Source organism: Hetaerina americana, unplaced genomic scaffold (assembly GCF_022747635.1).
Source record: "Hetaerina americana unplaced genomic scaffold, ioHetAmer1.1.p SCAF_89, whole genome shotgun sequence".
In the NCBI taxonomy this organism is placed as follows: Eukaryota; Metazoa; Arthropoda; class Insecta; order Odonata; family Calopterygidae; genus Hetaerina; species Hetaerina americana.
The window spans coordinates 257452-280100 of NW_027287527.1; the positions used below are offsets into that span (position 1 = coordinate 257452).

The 22649-nt window shown below is 38.9% G+C and overlaps 1 protein-coding gene across 1 annotated transcript in view; it reads left to right on the forward strand.

The window, feature by feature from the left end:
* The window catches only part of LOC139698556 (uncharacterized), a 322044-nt gene that overhangs the window by 181193 nt on the left and 118202 nt on the right, over positions 1-22649 (forward strand). Inside the window, exon 3 of the mRNA XM_071597394.1 lies at positions 7541-7607. Within this exon, the coding sequence (XP_071453495.1) occupies positions 7541-7607 (67 nt within the window). The remainder of the gene's footprint in view (positions 1-7540; positions 7608-22649) is intronic.

A 22649-nucleotide genomic window follows, 5' to 3' on the forward strand; every position in this document is an offset into this window, starting at 1 on the left:
GAGATTTTGAGCTTGAAACCTTTTACAGCCGCTAACATACCCTCGGGAACCTTGCTTATCTTTTGCCGCGACCCTGCGAACGGCAAAGGGTGAATTCTACTCGTATCGGAGCGGAGAATGAAGTGCATGGGCACCTTTTCGGGGAATGGTAGTGATAGAATAAATTCGTGGATGGGAAAAATGTGGGATAGGAAGATCATGAAAATTTGCCTTCTGTTTCGGAAGGGATGGCAGATAAAAAAAGAGAACTCGGGACTACTAAATATGTGAAGAAAATTTGTAGTTTCAATGTATGATAAAGTAAATGGAAATTGGTTTAGACATTCTGAGAAAGTTCCGGCCTCCAATAAATATTACGATGGCGTAAGCGAGAAAATTCGTGCCGCGGTGTTTCAAAATATACTTCCCAGTATATGGTGCCTCAGATAAGAAAACGAGGAGCTGATATCTTATTACCGATATTGAAGCGTGGACGGCTACGGATAACCAATCTTAGGATTGAAATACTGATTGAAGTTCCAATATTATTGAATAATCCTCACCTCACCTCACGACAAGCCACACCTCTAGGGTGTGTTACGGAGTGATCAAACAACAGTTATCCACTATTCGCTTTGAATATAACTTCTGGGTTGGAAAATGACAGGTTGTGCTAGTCAAACGGTGTGCATCAATCTTTCAAACAGCTTTATATGCACCAAAGGTTATTAGCTCCAACAATTAATCCAGGTTCGCGAGATGAGTTAGCAGAAAAATGGCCACATTTCCGCAGTTAACGTATCTAATCGTAGTATTAATCATCTACTGTAGTACGATGGCGTTGGTAATACTTTTAAACATTATCACAAAATTGACCTCGTTTAATTTATGTTAGAGGGCATTACTGTATAATATATTGGTCTAGAAGTTACTCCAAAGCAGTTCTTCCAATACTCTAGTCACGGTAAATAAGTGTTTGCGAGCGCACAGCAAGCGTCATCCTGTTATTGAAAATATGGTATCGGGAGTTACTGAACCCACCAATATAGTAATGCAAGACGGCAACTGGTGGATTAATACAAAACGTACGAGTTTTACGATAAAGAAAAATTCTGGCCCCCAATTACAATGATGGGCCAAAGGAAGGAATTGAGTGAAATTGCCTGTCGAACAGAGCGACTGAAGGATTTCTTTTTCCCTCGCACAATTCGTGACCACAACAACAGGAAACACCTCGTAAGACAATTGGAAGTGCCCGAAAATGAAATGATTCTGAATACCAATGGCCTCTCCCTCCCCCTAATCAAATTAATGGCTTGGGTGTCTAACAGCCGCTGACGCACGCATTCGTGGCGAATTTTGGAGTAAGATATCGGTATACTTATGCATGCAATTTCATCGTAACATAATTTTCAAATTTGCCTCCCCTTTGCTGCGCTCGATCTAATCGGGGAATCATACCGACCTCGTAAGAACAACTTCATACACGAACAGCGTGTTCTAAGTGAATGCAAAGTGCTATTTGATACGCCCTAATTTTCTTTCACCGCGTCGGTATTTTTCCCGAAATTGGATATCGTTATATTACCGCTAGAATTCCCCTCAAGTGAAGTTTTGATGAAGGATAACTCCTCGACCTTTTCACAGATCCTATACTTTATATTTAGTTATCTCTGATTCAATAAATTCTGCAACTTTCGGGGGAAAAGTTCTTCCTAATAGGCCATCACATTGACCAATAAGAGCTGTAGTTTAATGGGAATTTCGAATTAATTGAAGATAAATAAGATAGAGAATGAATGCAAACAGGCGAGAAAAGAGAGAAAAAAAGTTCTCGAGAATAGAGTTTAGTATAATACTTTTCGTGGAAAAGAGGCCATGAGAAAAATGTAAACAATTAAAAAAATAGAGGATGTGGAGCTATTGGCTGTTGAAGAAAATGTCACAAGAAGAGAATCCTATAGCCAATAAAAATAATTAAGAAGAACTCCAATACCGGTATTTCGGTCAGTGCCTAGTGCATAGTCTTCCAAATTCAAGGCCCCATTTGATTCTCCCCGTAGATGGTCGCCAGGTGACCGAAATACCGGTATTGGAGTTCTTCTTAATTATTTTTATTGGCTCTAGGATTCTCTTCTTGTGACAATGAAAGAAATGTCGAGAATGGAGATTCAAGTGAGGAGAACGAAGGCAAAGGGGTATCGGAATGGTGCGGTGGCTGAAGTAATGGATTCCCACCCAGAGGCCCCAGGTTCGAATCCTGGAGGTGACATATTTCTATCATTGGCATCCCAATTCCTACTTGAGGTGCTTTGTGGAGAGCACTTTGAGTGGGTCCGTGGGATGGGACGTTAAACTGCGGACCCTTTGGCGCCTTTCGTTAAGAGTAGACTAATGCCGACGCCGGGTTTCTCTCCACCCTTCCTCATTTCCCATCCATCCCTAATGGCGCAAATGACCTTAGCTGTCGGTCGCCTCCCCTAAAACTACTGGTACGAAGGTAGAGAGGATTAGACTGAATGTGATGCAAATGCCTGTAAGATCTCTTAAATTTAGTACAACTGTATACATATTAGCAACAAAAATCTGGAGAGGTGGAAAATGTCACTTAAATAATTTACAGCCGGCGATTCCTGCAGCAGCTGGTTGAACAAGTATTTTCGTCCGAACTACAACGCCCTGTAGCCGTGCTTTCTCTGTATGCGGCTGCACTAAAGAGGCTAATACCTGCTAATACATCAATGTTTGCAGCGTTTCCCGCCCGTTCTACTATTAACTATTCCTTTTAATAAATATTTCATTCAGAAGAAAGCAGTTTTTCTTCGAGGAGAAAGTGAAAAAATTGCAAAAACAGAACTGAAATAAGCATAGAAGAAGTAATTTCGAAGAAACGGTGGGAGATCCCACGTAGGTAATTTAAACGGAGTCATTCGCTAATACGCATTTTAATGCAACAACTTTAAAGTAAAAAATATCGTTTGCCTTGATCGGGATTAGAACTAAAATTTCGGAGTGCAAGCGGTCGCTTCGGTAGCTTAACTGGCTAAAGTACTCGACATCGAGGGTTCCACGTTCGAATCCCAGTCAAAGCGAATGATTTTTTGATTGGTTTTGAAATTGTCATACAGAAGGAATAATTAAAATTATACGAAAAAATTGAGTCGAATTTTGTTACTTAGCACAACCGTGGTTGAATGGGAAATATCTTGATTCTCTTTAGGAAATATTTGTAAAATATTGAGAGAAGATTTCCGAGATTTGTTGTTTCTGAGAATGATGTTTTGGGGAAATTTGGTCACATTAGGGTGATTAAGCGGTACCCTATCTGAAAGTAGTTGTCGGCCAAATCGGTCGAAACTGCGTCCCGAGGAATTGAGTAACTTTTGTGAAGGAAACCACAATGTGGGACGGACCGCTGTATTGCATTAATTTGGTTAGCGGAAGCTATACATGCCCAAACGAGCATATGTTATAATGATGGCCATTAATTGCCAAAATCTATAAACTAATTATATGCCTCCGGCTCAGGGGGTAGTTAAAGTTGTTATAAACCTATACATTTTAAGACAGTAGAGAACCCTTAGGATTGCGGTTTTGTGTTTCTTTTTAGAATCGTCTTTGTCCTACCGAATTTAGATTAGTCCTCAAATGTCCTTTGGATCATTGTTTATCGCAATCGTGGTGAATGCCATGTGCTTATCCGCCCAGAGCATAAATATCCAGATAGTTTATTTTTATCTGGCAATATATTAACCTTTGGATAAAGCTGAGCATGATGCTTACCATCCGCTCGCTGTTAGGCTTAACGGATTTGCCGGTTAAACCCGACTAACGGTCTGCTATCTTCCTTTAAGCAACAATCTCCATGATTTATGAGAGAAACACGTGTATTTCATCCTTCCGGTTGGTTAGGGTAGGATACGTGTTGTCCTATAGACCGAAATCATAAGAAGAAAATGCGACTTTAGAGTTTGTTGGTTTCCCCCTACACCCATAGTCGACAGTCTTCCCACTCTCTAGCATAAGTTACTTGTTTCAGTCCCTCTTTTGTATTGTAATTCATTAAAGGTGGTGTACATAAATTTCCAATTTACTCCCTAAAACCTCCACCTTGATGTATTGTATGGGACGTTTACATTCCAGCGTTAAAGAGGGAGAATTATCCGTAGTTAATATTTTAGATGTAACCGTTTTGACCCTGGTTTTTAATATAATTAGACCTAGACAATATCTTTGACGTCACGTCTCAATGTATTAATTACATTTCACAAGTTTCATAGGGCAGTCATTGACCTTAGGCGATATCTGAATGTGTAAACACGAAATTGGAATGATGGAACCAAATGTATCCTGAAAGGTCACGGAGTTTATTAAATCAACCTGGATATAAGTTAAATGTATGAATTTATAAATTAATTCCATCGAACGCACTCTTTTCCGAAATGTGTAGAGAATTCCTGGAAAGATACGAATTGTCTCCAGGGGCGTCGTAAAAAATTATGGAAATAAAGTTGAGAAGAAGCATGTTGAAAATTTTAATATTTACTTCGAAATTACAAAGACATTATCTTGCTGGGTTCCTTAGTACTTTCTGATAGCATTTAATTGACATTATTCAAACAGTTTCTATTTCATTCCATTAGCCTAAGAAATTTAATTTTTGGAATGGGAAATTGAAGGGAAATACATTTAAATTATTCGACGGTCCGTGACTATTATATTCGACATTTCAAGAGAATTTTCTCTTCTTTTCCCCTTGCTACCTTGAAGTGAAATCTCTAAAGGTTACTTAAAATTGTATTACTTACGCTTCAGGAGTCAAACATCAATATATTCTCGGTCCTTTTCAAAATTAATGCCAAAACGTCGCTTTAAAATTCAGTTTTTGTTTAAGATCTGTCGAATCATTTTAATCTGGGTGTGTATCAACATTGAAAATAAGACGAATTTGAGTAAAATCATCCCTGTAATTTATGTAATTATTATGTAGTATTTCCGTGGTAATGCAATACATTGCTGATATGATATTTTGAAGAAGCATGCACGAATGTTTCGAATATTAGAGAAAACCTTCTACATTTTGAAAAATTACGTGGAGTATGATAGTCCTTTGGTCTTAAATATCACTATGACTCCTGGAATTTAGATTCTGCGGGAATGCCTCAAAAATGGAAAATATTTAAACCTGTGGAAAAGTTAGCCTAGTTGAATATTTGCAACGGATATCTCTGGGTGAAACTTTCCTGTTATTTAGACTATTACTTATTATTACCCCAAGTCTGTTATGCATATTTTAAATTTGAAATGAACAGGTAAAACGCGTTATTATTTAAACCATTGCTAACCTCTCACCGAAATGAAACGATAGATTTACCAATATAAGTAAAGATCGAGTTTGGAAGATTCCTTCTTTAGTTCAGTTGTGTCTTTCTCTCGAAGCCTTTTTTTCACCCTGGAGGAATATTGTTTGCGTTAATGTATTTTCCAAATTATAGATAAGCAACCTGGAAAAAGGACTGCAAAAACAAAAAAAACAGTAGCCGCGTAGATTAGAATAAAGAAACCGCAGTCGGGTTTCCTAGGAGTGTTTGTTTTGATTGCACCACTCGGCAAGAATGATGCGGGAATCTGAGTTTGGTGTGTGGTAAATATTTAATAAGCGACTTTCGCCTCACCGAAGCAGCGTCTTTCCCCACTTTCCTTCTCCCATTGCGTCTCAAAATTTATTCTCTTCCCGTCTGTCTTCTGTTACTTGAAGTGAGAATCTGCAGCCTAACTCGTCTTATTTTCCTTTATTTAGGAATGATAACTGTTTCCTTGTTGCGCATAAATATTAATTCTTCAGAGACGCTTTTATCTTCAACCGTAAAATCTTTATGAGTTCTGATTTCAGCCGATAACGCATTTCTTTTGATTTCAGCAATCCAAAGGACGGATGATGAAACACGCAGGGTTACTTTGGAAAAAAACATTTCGCCAACTAGGTAATTGAATTAAGCTGCCTAGGTGCTGCTAGGTAATTCAATTGTCTCGAGATTTCGAAGAAACTCGTTACTCGCGACCCATAAATGAAATTTCACTAACACCATATACACGTATATGTGTTTTCTTGGTGAAAATTTGAGATGACTAGAGTTGGAAGGTGAAATACTTTTATCTGGACGGTTTTCTCTATTTTTAGTAGTTATGCAAGTATTCATCGCGAAAACGTGTAAAAAATTTTAGAAGCATTCTTAATTTAATTATTTTTATGAAAAATCAAGTTCGTTACTTGTTGTCTGAAGGTTGGATAGTGAGATTCAAAAATTAACTCCATTGCGGATGAGGAATGCCTAGGCTCATGTCCAGATGGTTGTTTGTAATGGTTGATAGTTAATAGTGATTTAATTATACCAATAAATGTGTTTCTGTCAAAGGAAAGGTGCTGCGCTCATACTTCATATTGCTTTTACGCAAGCAGGGACGTTGATACGGGCTTCACTTTGTGGAATTTCCTTGTAATGAATACTGGAAAAAGCTTTGTTTTTAATGTTGAATTCCACTATTAATCACGTTTATTGGATGACATGGATTATGACACGTCAACCTTTTGCTTCACCTGAAGATTAATTGTATGTTTAAATTCGATCCGTTCGATAAATGTTTTTAATAGTGAAATTCACAAACTTTTATGCAGTAAAAGCTAGTTTCCAAGTGAAAATACTGGAGTGATCCCACCAAGAAAAACTCATGATAGTTCATATTTGTTTACCTTTCCGCTTTGATGTAACACTCGTGATGTTATTAGAACTCATAATGAATCGTTTTATGGATAGGGAGTACTCGGATGGTAGTGATCAAGTGAAGTAAGGTGAATAAATATCTTACATAGAGTTTCGGTTACATCAAAAATGAAACCATCGTTCATCTGCTACAGTCACGTGGGAATCGAGCGCCCATCGTATTTCGCAAACTTGCTTTGCGATGGTAACGGGGCGCCTGCGTGTTTTCATATGAGGTTGGGAATGTATCTTTGGGTTTTAACGGTGCAGTAAATTTCGCAACGATTTGGGTTCAACCTGGACCCCGTGCGACTTAATATATGTACTTTATGTCAATAGGTAAAACTATTGGAGATGTGTCACTGCTATGTTCAGCCGGTAGCTTAAAGGCGCCAAAGGTTTGATATATAACATCCAGGAACGACGTTGCTGCACTGTGGGAATGCGCGGGTGGGGATATTCTCTCAATCTCTCAACTCGAAAGCAGTTTGGGCTTGAGATGATTCATTTTCTTCATGCGATGAACATTCGCGTATTTTAGGCAACACGGATATGCGTAGGAGTTGCTTCCGATTAAACTTTTGAGTTACATTTAGGTTGATGCGTGGGTCTAACGTGTGTCTTTGCACACGTAATTCAATTTTACACGCTCGATAGTTCCTCTATTTTTTATGTTTTGCATGTTTTTTACTTTTATGGAATGAACTCGAAGATGTCATGAGAAATTTTTGGTGTAACTTTTGTATATTTTTGATATATTTTCTACAGCACATCGCTCATGATAATTTTATCCTTTTCAGGTTCGACCCACCGGTGGGAGGGCAATTCACCAGTCCGGCCGTCGCTATCATGGACCCTATGAAAAAGGTAATTCACCGCACACCAGTTGAAGTATCCTACCAAAATATGTGATATTTACTACAATCTTGGAATCCTGACCGATAGCCAGGAAGCATCGTGTGCTTTCGGCCGAACTTCGACATTTTTCAAGTGGTCCGAGATGGTATTCACCGCCCATTGATCATAAACCATCTCCGAACTACTTCCACGAATGACAGAATTTGACGACGCTAGATCTGTCATTTAATTTAGTTTTTAATATTGCGAGTCCATTTTTCTCAGAGCGTTCACCATATAAATCTATCGTCTTTGAATTGAAAGAACCCATATAATTAGTGCGGAGATTTAATGCTTTTCTCAGCCAAGTTTCATCTTCCGGTGATATTTAAGTATTGTTCCGGGTAATTTTTCCGCACAGCCCTCGGGTAAGTTAAAGCTTTATTTTTAAATTTCAAAACATTTAAATTAATTGTGCCGGCTATTTCTAAACTCCTAAGTTTCTATCGGTCTTAACTTCTTTCACCACACGTACTCCAACTTAGGGATTCCCCTTAAGATCTCAAGATATTCTCACGACATGGAAGTTAAGGGTGGGATGTGACATCTGGCCCTGTTGCAAATTTCTGAAACGCCAAACAAAAGAAGTCTTATAACTATATATGTAAACTTACGTTTAGCTGATAATTAAATTACTTAGTATCACGTGAAGGAAAATATGTTGCAAAATATGCACCACTCAGTATGCCTGGTGATTTCGGCATTTTGATTCTCTAAATATTTTTCTTCCAAGAGATCACTTCAGCCCAGCAATTAGATAGAGCCTTCGGATGTCTGAATAATTCCGCCTCTGTTTCGCAACGCTTAATACATGGGTCTATATGCTCAAACTTAACATATTGTTGTGTTGACTTCTCCCGTCAAGAAAAGCACGATTAGTTTAAGGTGTACAGATTGATTTAAAATAATTTTCGGTGCACACTTCCCACAGAGAAGCGTTGATGATTACATCTATGTACATATTTATAGAAATAAAATATTATTTTTTTTAGAAAATGGCGACAATGTAAGCCTCATACTTTTATCAGTCACAAAATACGGAAAATCTGCTTCCTACCTACTAAAATGTTTAAAAACAGATTTTACCCGAACATTATGCGAAGCCATTTACTTCTAATCTAAACTTTCATCGCAGGAAAAGGAATCGCCATTCTTGCATTTAGTATTTTTCTATAGTTGAGTACCGAAATATCTTCGAAAACCTCGTTCTCATTATATCGTAGGAAGCTGGGAGCAGCGAAGGGAAATGATTCTCAACATCCCTCCAAGTTCCTACCCCGTTCCTCCAAGATATATATGGAATGTGCATTTTAGACTGCGTGATGGTGAGATGATTTTTACATATGACGTGTGAAGGCATTAAAGGTTATTTATCGCATGGGGAAGGGCTGAGTAAACAGGAAGCCGCAGTGCAGTTAATGCTCATGGACCTTGAGTTAATGCTCGATCCGTCCGGCCCCATATTCCTTTCAAAACTCCAGCCGCGTTCTGAACCACGCTCACTGTATATGTTGCTATAAGTGACCTCAGTTTATCGTTCTCGCATTAGTCATCTCTATGCCTGCTTGGTTGACTCTGCTCCCTTCTGGTGCTAGAGGGATACTCGACGGCCTTTCGCACTTGTCCCCTGCGTCTTTGGGAATCGTGGGAACGGCGAGAGAGGAGTAAAAGGTGGTGGGTGGAATCCGGGAGAAGGGCTAGAGCGCTGCTTCATTGTAATTAGTGCCGCTAATTTCGCTTCTTTTCTGCTTTCGTCTTAATTAGGGCAAACAAAATAATGAAAACTTCGTTGCAATTTTCCACAGTTAAAACTTTATTGCCGACCATGGTTTCGATACACTGTATCATCATCAGGTATACATGACCTGATGATGATACAGTGTATCGAAACCATGGTCGGCAATAAAGTTTTAACTGTGGAAAATTGCAACGAAGTTTTCATTATGTCTCGATTCCACAACATCACGCCTGACTCTTCACTTTTCGAAACAAAATAAATTTGACTGGCCACAATGTCCAGCGTTCTGAAAGCGAACCTTCTCACCCGCTAATCGGGAGGTCGCGAATTCGATTTCCGCCTGGTTAGATTTTTCTCTAACTGAGCTTGAGTGTTTTTGATTGTCCTCGCTGTTATTAAATGTTAATAATGCATTGCAAAATGCCAAAAGTTGGGTATTTTCAGCTTAAAGCTTAAGCAAAAATGTAAGAATTTCGTGCCATCTCAATTGTGTAATAAGCGACCCTATATTCACCGTATTGCGTAGAATTATGGGTATTTTAATTTGAAATTTCAAAATATTCATTAAATAATTTTGTGAGTTAATTGGACCTGGTTTGAAATTGACGATGTCGCATAATTTCGATTTAAAGTTAAATGGATACCGATTTAAAGCAAAATGTGACCCTTACAAAAAAGTATTTTATATCTTCTAGTTTTGTTTCAGTGTCGTTTATTCTTTACTACCGTTTAAGGTAAGCTGGGGATGGACACAAACCGAACAACTATGCATTTATTTGCTTTTCGTAACTAACCACAACCTGATACCCGACACTACAATAGGTTCTTGTTCAATGTCAAATACTTCCTTTATTCTGTCCAACAGTCTTCCCCTTTTCCTTTAGTAGAAACATGAAAGCAAAAAATTAAGTTTAAGATAAATTATCCGATGCTCCTCAGAGTTTAATGCGTTAAGTATTTGTAGACTTTGATGCCCTAAAATGCCGGAAAAGTAATCTATACACTTACAACTCATTAATGGCAAATCAATGGCTCTCTAGAACATGTAACAAGGTTCACTGATGTCAATATTCATTTAAAAATTGAAAAGACCATCTGAAAAGTAATTGGTGAGTCAAAATGAAAGAATTAAAACTTTATGTAAATGCTGAGGTCGAGGGGGATTCGTGGGGATCTCTGTTTCATCTGGTGGCACTTAAAAATGCTTCAGCATTCAAGTTTTCCTCGGGGTAAAAATAAAACTCTTACTTTCTCCGGAGCAATACTTTCTTAAATCCGCGTGTGGCTGTTTAACTCTTCCGCATTGCGGGAGAAATTCTGTATTTCGATGCCATTTTTGCCCAATGTCACTAAAAAATTAATGCCGATCGCGCCGATCCAGCCGAGGAAAAATTGTGGAGCGTAATTGCGAGCCGGAAAAAAATCATATGGTCCTCTATAGCTTTTCCCGGTTAAATGGTTCCGCTAAGGACGATTATTAGACGTGCAGTGCATTCCTATGTGCAGAGTGAAATGAAAAGCCCAAAGATCTGGAGGAAGGGAAAGGAAAAAAAATACGGGAAGGGATGAGCATGCAAAAAGGGACTTAATTAAGCCGAGGATTAAACCAAGGCCAATATGGGCCTTCTGCGAGCTGGAGGAAACGCCGAAGACTTGAGAGAAACCAAGTGAGGTAGAACAGAACAGGAGCAAATGAAGGATATCGGAGTGGTACCGGGTGAAAAAGAAAAGGAAAAAATTGTCTTTAAGTGAAAACAATGAAATAATATATACCAAAGAAGTGTACTTTCAAAAGTACTTCTCGTTATTGTTATAACTTAATTATTAGATGTGCTTCCCTTTTGTATTTGTCATTGTACTCATTGTTTTTCATACTGCTTTCATTTATAAGATTTCCTATCACCAATTTTTCTGGGGAATGATACGTTAGTTGAGTAAACGAAGGAAGAGAAGTCTTTTTAAACAGCAGGAAATCAGGTACAGTGACGATCAAATGAAGAAGTAAATAATATTGGGCAAACAAAGGTAATTCCCGCGATGCGTAGGAGATATTAATCGTTAGGAACTTAACCAAAACCGTCTTACAATCGGCACAATACTTTACAATGATAAATACTTAATGTCGAACAGAGCCTTATTCGAAAGTTAAATGAGAAGATGAACGGTTAGTCGTTATATTTATCAATGCATAAATATTATTTTTATCGTTCGCCGGTGAACATAAATGGTTGATTTCATTTGCACGGTCATACTTTGTGAGGGCCGTTATCGGTATTGCACAGTTTGCGGAAAAAAGATGCTATGTCCGACTTTCTTTCTACGAATGTTTCAATATCTCCATGGGTCATGATTGGAAAACATTGATTTTCAAGAATTTTATGTAGAGGGAACAAAGAGCTCGGTCAGCAATACGATATGGTCCATCCGCAAAATTTGAGTGTTTGGGTGAAGCGAAACGGGGAATGGTTGGGGAGGGATTGGGAAGTGTGTGGGTAGCGAACACACAGGCAGTGTGGGAATCAAAAAGAGGCGAGGAAACTCTGGGAGGGAGAGAGAGAGTGGGGGGGGGGGCAGGGGAACACGGGGTAATTGTGAGTTTGGGCAAAAGCTTGGAGAAAGGAAAAAAAAATCTTAATGAAAACTGTTGAATCGGCGTGGTCAAACCAAGAGGCAATGATGACGGGCACTTCAGTCGGCATACTACGACCTTTCGGGAACTCCACAGGGAACTGGTGGATGGCGGCCTAAACACACTGATTGGTTCTCCCTTCACGTCGCCCTTTCAATATCCGAGGCCGTAACATTCCATTATTTCATGCAAAATTTTGAAAGACTCGTAATTGCGTTGGGAAAATTTGACCACTTATAAAATGTAATGCATTTATGTCGAATACTTTATGTGGAAAGGAAGTCGTTTATATTTTCGGGAATCCATGTCGACTATTTATACATATAGATTTACAGAAAGTAGGTACTTGTACGAGGTACAAAAATATGAGTACCGACATTATTTATGGCAATGTTGTGCGGCGATGCGAGGTGGTATGAAGTTAATCATTTTCTACAGCGGTTTTGACTAAATGATGCAAACATTATAAACTGGCAAATTGATTAGTGAAAAACTTAGGATAAATGACAAAGATGACATAAAAAAAATAAAGAGCAAGAAGCTCCGGATATTGAAATTTCCACGATTAAGTTTGGTTTTGCATTGGATTGTCTCCGTATAACTAAAGCATAATAACTCAACTTTGCCATATAATGTAAAAATTGAATCACTCATTGTCCAGCAGTTATGGATCTTTTGCCTTTTAAATTTGAAAAGAAACCTTCCGCTCTGGTCATTGCACGCGAATTTTAGGCCATCCTTTGTTGAAAATTTAATGTAATACAATTAAGCGAGCGTAGAGGGATGTGGAGGATGGGGACATAGTCTGAATTGATGGCTGCGAGGGTCTTCAATTCGGGATAATCTCATTTCCCTTCTCCGCCTGAAAGAACGGAAGCCATGAATTGTCCGCGGGGCGGACTTGTGGAAAATCGCTGACCAAAAACGCCACTTTGGCGTCCACCCTTCTCTCATCCCTCGCGTCATACACCGGACGATTTTTATTTAATCGTTGCTGCTGATGGGTCTGGAATTTTTATCGCATCTGTCAGTAAATCAATTCAGGAGAAATGATTGAAGAGAGAAGAATGGCTCTTGATGACGTAAACATGCATTCCCGTACGGAGAAAGGAGCATTAAATATTTTTAAAAAGTAGTTTGACCGGCATGCGGGGCGTGTGCGTATTTTGGGATACGAAACGAGAGCAGTTGTGACGAAAAATTGTCTGTTAGATTACTCGCGGTGCCTGGTGAACCTAACTTCCTACTTCCGGTTATGAGCCTTTTGCTAGCATTGACGATGTACAGATGAGTTGATCCCAATGGGTCGTTAAAATGTTTAATCTGCATTTCCTAATTCCATAGAGATTCTCTCTCAGTAAAAATCTTAATGACTCTACGGCCCTGAATATCCCCTATATTTATTTTATTTATTGCTGAAATTATTTATTGCTGAAAATTCGCCAAGATGTTCTTAAAACGACTGAAGTTGGGAACACAAGTTTAGTGATGCTATGGACTCCGGTAATGAAACTGTGGTTGCAAGTATGGGTATTGTTTATCCTGCAAAGGGCTAATGCGTAGAAATGGAATCTTTTGTTTTAGTGAAAACTGCATTATGGCGTTTTCAGAGAGAGGACAATGCAGAAAATTGCGCAGTTTCCTGTTGTGTATTGTCTGTTTCCACTGTCTCTGTCATGCTCAACTTAGAACTAATTTACGTATAGTTTCCTAAATGTGCTAATATTCATAGGCCATGTCATTGTAATCTTTACCGCCATTGTTTAGTTAGGGGTAAATTTACTTTCATTTATGTGGATAATTATTTGCATAATTTTTCATTTGAAAGCTTTGCAGTTTGCAATGTTGTGGATTAGCTTTGCGGCCATCACCAGTCTTATTATATAGTAAAGAAAAGATAGTACAAATTTTCCACGAGATACGTTTAATAGCACGACCGGGTTTTGGTGTATTACATCATCTTCAGGTGCCTTCAGAGCTGAAGATGATGTAATACATCGAAACCCGGTCGTGCTATTAAACTTATGTAGTGGAAACCTGTTACTAACTTTTCTTTATTATATTCGAATTCCACCACATCACGCCTGACACTACTCAATTTGTTCATAATATAATCATTAGCTGTTATCATGGAACTAAATACTTGACCTATCCTTAGTATTATTATTATTTACAATACATACTGACTATTTATTCAGACTAATGGTCTAGGTAGGTTTTTGATGAACTTGCATTTCATTGCCCGGCATAATAAAATTTTAAATACCGTAAAAACCCCATTACAGAAAACTAATTTTTGACCCCATATATTTTCTACCTCTCTCCGTCCCGTCCAACATACTCTTTTCCTCCCACTACCTCCTCTCACCAACATTCACGACTCTATCACTTTTTCATCATTATAGTGCCACTTAATATGGCCTGAATCCACTTTTTCTACCCCCGGCAACCCTCTCTCTATCCGCAACATGCCTAATACCTACTTCGTTTGCTTTCATTTCCGTTAATTTTACTTAATTCATTCTTTCTATAAACCCGCACCCCAAAAGCCTTTATTATACGCTTGTCCACTTGCCTCAACTACCAGGTTTCTGACCCGGACAAAATTACGCCCCAAATCTGGGTTCTCACGCATTATTTCATTAAGTCGTTGCTTTAAGTCGTTACCAATTACACTCTCCGCTAGTTCCAGTACGTTTTGGAATTCTTTTTCATTGCAAACAAAAGTTAATAATTGATAGAATTAGTTCCAATGTCTCCTAAGCATTCCGTAGCGTCCCTAACGGAAGCTTGATCACTCCTTTAATTTTCCTCATTTACATAGTTGCCATGAACTCTAGGATAACTAGTAACATGATAGCTAACGTTAAGCTGGTACCCTAATTGCTGGTGTGTGAACACCCCCTGCTAGACGCACTTGTATTTGATTTCAGGGTAAAATTTCGATGTAAATCAAACACATTGCATCGCCAAAATTTGCTGCAAAATGTGGATTTTATTTTCATGTTATTGTATATTTCTGTGGTAATTAAAATATTCATTGTTAAATTTTTAGTTTGCTGCACCTTCGGACATTATTTTCAGTTTTTGCTACTTTATATTATTCTTGAAACTGACTAGCTATCAGATATTTCGTAATTCACTTTGAATATTTCTAATTCTAAATTGCCAGAGTTTTTAAATATCTCATTTGCGTGAAATGGTGTTTAAATAGGTTTCGAGGCGGAAGGATACTTTTGCAGATGTAGCCATGGGTGCATTCGCTTCTCCCCCTGCCTGGCCGTGGAGTATTCAAGGGGGAAACCGGTTGGCGGGAAATTTATGTTTTTTGTTCGAGCTCTTCCACGATTCTGAATCACGAAGTTGTTCATAATGTGAGTCAGTCGGATTTTTGCCGACCCGGATTTTCTGATCCGTCCTCTTTCGTTGCTCTCGTTTGCATTCGGCATCGGCTCTATCAGTATTGCACTTCGTTGACAACATTCTTCGCCTAATTTTGCAGCATATGCCGTCGAGTCTCCAAAATACTTGAGTTAATGGTTGGTGGAAATGTATATAGTAATTCTCAATGCTAAAGTAGTGTTTGCAAGCCCTTGAAGCTGAACAGTGAATTATTATTGGTAGAGTGGTATCATGTTTGGAGAGGTAAACCTTTTTTATAAGCTTTTCGATTGTGATAGCGAAAATTATTTCGAGCTGGGGCAGCAAAAGTATATATTTCCGCAAAGTGTAGTTTCCTGCCCAATGGCTCTCTTATCAACCAGTCTAAAGATAAATCGACTGTATTTTCTCCCAGATCCACTCAGATACGCGCACTACCTCAAACCAAATCTCAATTTAACCTTCAGTGATGGCCGTTGCTTTTCAGTCTCGTCATTTTTATTGTTTCGGGCAACTAGACATTTTTTTGAAGAATTCCATTTCGAAGGATAATTGTTACAATTCCGAATGATTGATGACTTATTCTAGGTGACCAGTTTAAAGTTCTGATTATGGGCGATGAAGAAGTATGGTATGATTTCATTGCGAATTAACTTAAAGAATCGGCAATCAGAATTTATCACTTTTAACATTCTACTGGCAGAAATGTCTTTTCGAGATATGTATTTGTTTAATAAGTGCATCTGAAATGAATTCAATGGCATTGGTATCAGACCGACCGGAACTTGTTATATTTTTGACGGAGGCGCTCCCAACAAACAACTGCAATTCCATAGGCGTCATCAATTGAGAAATAAAATAGGTTTGCCCTACAGACAGCTTCTTAGCCCATTATCCAAAATGTTTATCGGAAGAACAACATACTATCTGCACCACGGCAGGTATCATGCCATACAATCAATTGTTAAACGGTAAATCTCTTATGACAATAGACTGGGGCAGTGCCACAAAGTTCTGATTAGGGTGCCGCATACCCTAGGGATCAACAGGACAGCCGAGTCAGCCAGATGTGCCGCGCAGCGGGCTGAAATCTCTAAGGAGGGGTCAGAGTTCAACCTCGTGAAAATAATGGTGTTTCAGCTTCTAAGAAACTCAATTGCAGGGGTATTGTCATTTATACACAGCCCATCAAGAAATGTTCCATTTGAATGACTAAATTTAATAGTCATTCATAAACCTAACTTCACCCCTCTTCATTTGTGGTCGACTGAATGTTAATGGTTTTTTAATTATTTCGACTCTATCAACTTACATTTCTCTTTAATCAAATTATATTTAACTTTTTCACAAGTTGTGCAAGCACATAGATGTTTCAAATTCACTCACTCCAAGATCCATCCTTTGTCAGTCATTCAAAAAAGGGACACCCATCCTTTTTCGTGCATCGCATGTTATTTTTTATGATGAATCTGCAAACCTGCGTAAAGTAGCCTCACTCTGTTTTACGAGTGTTGTGATTCCTCAGAGTTTCCTCGTATTTGCATTACATTATAACGAAAATTTTCACTTATTTCATCGTATTTTGAAATAAATATAACGTCATTTGATTTTTTTGCCGCATTCCCACCCAAAACAACGTAACATGTGCAGGTTACAGTTGTCATATCCGCAAAACTTAATCTTAGATAAATATTTCTTCATTCAAGTTCATAGTTCAACACAATAATAGTTCTTAATACCATTCCATATTACTTCATTCATAGTTCTTGTAATCCAACCAAATATTTGCTTACAGAAGATTTTATTCCCCAAATTGTACTTGTATGCATTTCCATATATTTCCTAAGTTATGAGTACGTATTTACAATTACAGGCGAGACGATTACGGGTTTTATTTCAAAGGATGATGACGCAGTAATGCTTTATAAAATATGGTACATGGCGCGTACTATTTGAACTTAAATTTTCTTTTAACTCGAAAGATCGTCGGTGAAATTTTATTACTCATGGGTTTCATGGCACCAAACACACAACATGGTGAGGATAAAAGCGTCACTGAGTCCATACTCTCTTTTGGATGGTTTAACTTTCTTTACGTGTCATTAATTTTACGAAAGCATCCATTAGTACCCTAATGACCCGGCAGTTTTACAGAATGGTGGGTCGTAACTTTTTCTTAGGCAAGGTCCCTCACTGTTAAAAGGCTAAAAAGAAATTCATAATTCGCAATCAAAGCCTTGCCTTGAAAGTGTGAAAAGCCGTTAGAGCGCGTAGCACACCAAAAACCTTCCAGTAATAAGAATGATTCCGAGGTGAATGGAAATGTACATACGGGTATAAAACATGAAGTAAAAGTACGTAGGCGATTCTCATGTGGCGTCGTGCGTTTGCACAATTTCTCGCACCTCCTCTTATAATTTAATTTTCAGCTGTTGAACACAAGCACATATTTTAATATATTGATTAGGTCGTAATGGATAATTTAAAGGAAATGATATGATGACAGGCAATAATTCTCGTCTATCTATCGCCGATATGGCGATATAGGCGATCGAATTGATGTACGACAAACGAAGAATTGAACTATTTAGACAATTTCGGTGGTATTCTACATTTTTATATGGCAAAATTCCAAGTGACGATAATTATGATGCTTCCCCCATAATACATGACCAATATGCAAAATGGACTTTATTTTGGATAATCGATTTGGATCAGTCAATATGAGATATTTTAGATGTTGCACGTATGAATGATAATGGAAATGTATTTGATGCAGCCAATATTGCTTAAATCGGCCCTAATCGATTTATTGCTTATATTTCCCTAAATAACGGATAATTGTCTCTGCATCTATCTATCGTCGCCACCTCGACATATCTTTCCCATCGACTGCCGACATTGAAATACTAATATCACTCAGCCCCACTCGTTGATACACTTAAAGATAAGATAAGGTAACACAAGCACCATCAGACTCTTTCCGATTTGTCTCCTTCTCTAGTTCGTATATCGACATCTCCAGTGCCCTGATTCTGCGAAAGATTCAGGGGAGGGAGCGAGAATCGGGAACGGGTTTCCAGGGATCCGGCGAAGACCTTGATGCCCGCTGGTGCGGAACGGTGGCACACACAAACAGGCACGCACGCGCGCGCTCACGCATGCACTCACTCACTCGAACAAGATCACCTTCCCACGTCCGTCTCACCAGCGGCGAGGGCATTCCATCCCTCCCACCCTTCGGCAGGTTCATGCGTTCGAGTCGAGCGACACTTTTGAATGGCCTTGAAGATGCCCCGACGTTTAATTGCCAAGAGGAGCAAGTCGTCCCGGCATATGATACAAGCAGGATACCGCGAGTGAAAGTCAACATTCGTCGCGATCCGCAAATGATTGCCATTTCTCGTTCCTCTCGATTGCGGTTCACGGTTGACATTAACAGAGAAACGCCCAGGTACTTTTCTTTTACAATTTGATATGTTTCTGCTGGTTATTGACCCCTCATGGGTGGAGATTCCTCACGGTAGACATCATGGTAGAATTTTCAAAACGAAAAATTTACCTAAAATTGTACTAGTGTCACTACCTCCGTGGTATTGTCAAATAGCAGTTATGAGGAGAGGTGGCCGGTAGCTGAGATCACTGTAAACGTGTGGGTAATTTGATAGCGGTGGTATTTTAGGGGACCATGAGTTAGTGGAGTGAAATAGGGAGTCGGCGTTAGCCCTCTCTTCCTTAGACAAAGGTGCCAAGGGATCCACAGGGTTCTCGAAGTTCAGAGAACTACATTCTAAATTTGATCTGAAGGATGGGGCTCTGGAATTGACTGCTTTCCACAAAGCGTCATAAAAGGGGACGGAAATTATTTTAGAAATCCGCCACCGGCTGCATTCCAAATATCTGGCTTTCGGCAAAAGGATCTAGCACTAAGGCAATCAGCACCATTAGTCCGGTCTCCAATATATTTAGCTTTAGAACATGTTTGATGTCGGTCTCTCCCTGCAAGGGTCGCCTGTAGTAGTGTTGCTATCGGTATGATATGCGCATATACGTGTACTGACTGTTATGCATTGACGAAGGGCGTGCAGTAGTTACGCCGAGTGATTTTCAGAGTAATTTAAATTCCTTCTCTATTCTGTTGTTCTCAAAGAACTTCCGCACTTTATTTTCGAGCTCCATCTGACATGTACACTCGAATTTAAGTCTCGAATAGAAAAGGAAAATATTATATTTTTGATTTGATCGATGTAGAATGCTTATACCATTTCTCCAAAGAGACCAGGTCCGAATTTCACCCAGAGATATGATTTCCGGATTTTCTTTTCCTTATTCTACAGATTCGAGTTAGTTCTTTTCAAAAACTATCGCTTTGCGTAATTTTTTTTCGTGAACAGTGAACCTAGGGTTTCCGCATAAACGATATTTAGCATGTGTCCTCGAGCCATACGTCCTGTCAAAACTTTTATTCCATGTCTAATGATGTTTGTCTCAAGAAACTTAAATTTTCGCTAACATGTGAAAAACCTATTTGGTAACTAGCTGATGAGAAATCTTCTTGACGTTACGCAATCGTGTACACGTCACTTACATTCACGTTTTCGTCTTGAAACCTTTCCCCCGTTATTTGCTAGAGTTTCGGCCGATGATAAAATATCACAAGGAAATTTTACGTACGGGAAAAACTCTAAAAAATGAAAAGTCCCACTCTACACCGATCTTTCCAATTCCCTCCATTGCGAGTATCGACTTGAGGGAGAGAAAAAGACAGTTGCATGGTGGATTAAGTTCGAATCCGAGGAGAAGTAAAATCGAACTTCATCACCTTTTTGTTCCAACTTCCTCCATCCGATACCAATCCTTTGGGAAGATGGATTTTTTTTTGGTTTTACCTTCGACGTTTTTTTTGGCAACAGAGCACGATTCACGTGCAGCGTTAATTGCCGCATCCTGTCCGCTGGTCGACGAACCACTTCGGAGCAGGACCTCGACGCGAATTTTTTTCGTAAATTTTCACCCTTGGAAAACCCTCGCTGCGGTCGATGAAAAAAAGCAAAGAAATCTTTTTTATGAAATCTCAAGGGAGCTAGCTCCTTCTGAGGGAAAAATTGACGAGATTCCGAATGTGAGGGCGTGCAAACATCTCTTCGAGAATCAGCATCAATTATTTCCCCTGAATAAAGTTGTTTGGAGCGTGCATCTTCCCCGCACTGGCTCAGGAAAAAACTACTCATGACCGGCCCAACCTGTAGATAGGCATCCGTGTTCGGGCATCCATCAGTAGAAGACGTACCTCGCATTGATTGATGCAAAAAAAGTATTTCTTCGATTCCTATGTCACTTAAAAGTGGCGCAATAAGGATTAAGATTCCTTTGAGCGATTGACGAAGTGTTATCAGGTTCCTTTAGTGGGAGAATTGATTAAAATCCGTTTCAATAAGAGCTCGTAGTTAGTGTGAAAGCCGCGATGGACAATTAGGTAACAAACTGTGTGGAAACGGGATTTATTTCCCAACGTAAACGTGCGTCGTCATGGTACTAAAAGGTTCTTGAAATAGATTTTCGCCGGTATTACTTATTGATTTTGAGCCATTACCATCAGTGGGACATACCTGTATTGTCAATTTTATGTAGCAAGCAGCCACAAATGCAGATTTTAACACCATCATCGAGGGGAAATGAAAAAATATGCAAAAATAGATAATCTTAAATATCTAATTAGAGTTCTTATTTTGGCAATTTTTTTCATTTCATGCAATTGCAGATGGGTCATTAACTACTTAGTAATATCCATACATGGAGAGCTTGAGGGACATTTCGGGGACCTAGAAGTGATTATGGACCAATTACTGCAAAGAATCATAGTGAAACTGAGGTGTTCTTTGGGATTTGATATTTTAATAGGCAATGAATATCATACGTTTGAAGTAGTAGGGAAGAAGAAGTATTTCGTTCGCCAGAGAAGCCTTCAAAGGAGAGAATCGATGGCAGTGACGTTGATTAAGGGTGTTAAGAAAAGGCTCGTCAAAATTATGACATTGAGCGTGGTTTTGGACGGAGTGGAAACATGGTCGTTGAAGCAAGGTGATAGGCGCCTTGAGGCTTTTGAGATGTTGGTGTTGAGGGTGTTGGAAAGATAAAATGGATGGAAAGGAAAACATACGAAGAAGTACTAGGCATAGTGGGGAGTAGGGGGGATTGGTGGGAGTAATCCAAAGGAGGCAAGAAAATTTTGTTTTGGTTGGGAATGGGAAAATGGATTGAAGGAGTGTATAAAGTATGCGGAATAGATGAATTGTTTATTGTAGTGTAAGGTGTCGGCTTGTGTCTTGTTTGACGAAGCTAATGAATGGAACGATGATTGAATTGGTAGAAGTTTAGGCCGCTGATCGGACGGTACTGCGTTCGTATCTTTGGACATACCCGCCTAAGAACCAGGCGGTACTATTTTCAGTATGTCAGAACTCCGTGGGAAACCGCAGGCGAGGCAAAGGATGGAATCCTTCCTTCCTTAAATTTCTGAATTTTATCCGTTAAAATTAGTTCGGTGTGAACTCTTCCCTCACCTATCACGACCAAACTTCTCCATGAAACTGACGTCTTCGAAACGACGTACGAGACAGCAATCACGATGGAAGTATGAATCCAGCTACTGTGGTTCTTGTATGTGCAAAGTATGTAACTGTTAATGACGCTAACATGGTTCTGTTGAACAGCCTACCACTGGCGTGTGGTATAGCACGCGTGTTATTGATTCTTTAGAAGAATATTCCCAAAGAATCAAAGGTGTTTTATTCGTACATGTATATATTATATATATGATTGCTTATGATTACCCCTGCTTTTATATATATATATATATATATATATATATATATATATATATATATATATATTATTATTAGCTAATCTACCGGTTAAGGTAGGCTTTTGGATGGACACAGCTAACAAATAAACATTTTGGGACTCCTAACAAAACACAAAATCCAGTCTCCTACTCTAAATCAGGTCCCTCTTCATCTTTGAGTACTTTCTTCCTCCCTTCATCCCATCCAACATCCCTATCCTGTTCCTTCCCTTTCCTCGTTTGCCTGACATTCTCCCCTCTATTACAGTCTTCAACACACACACACACACACACACACACACACACACACATATATATATACACATATACGAGGGTCATCCGGAAAGTAGTACCCGTTCGTGAAATAAAGACACAAAAGTAAATATTAACAAACATAAAAAATTTTATTTGAAAGAGGAT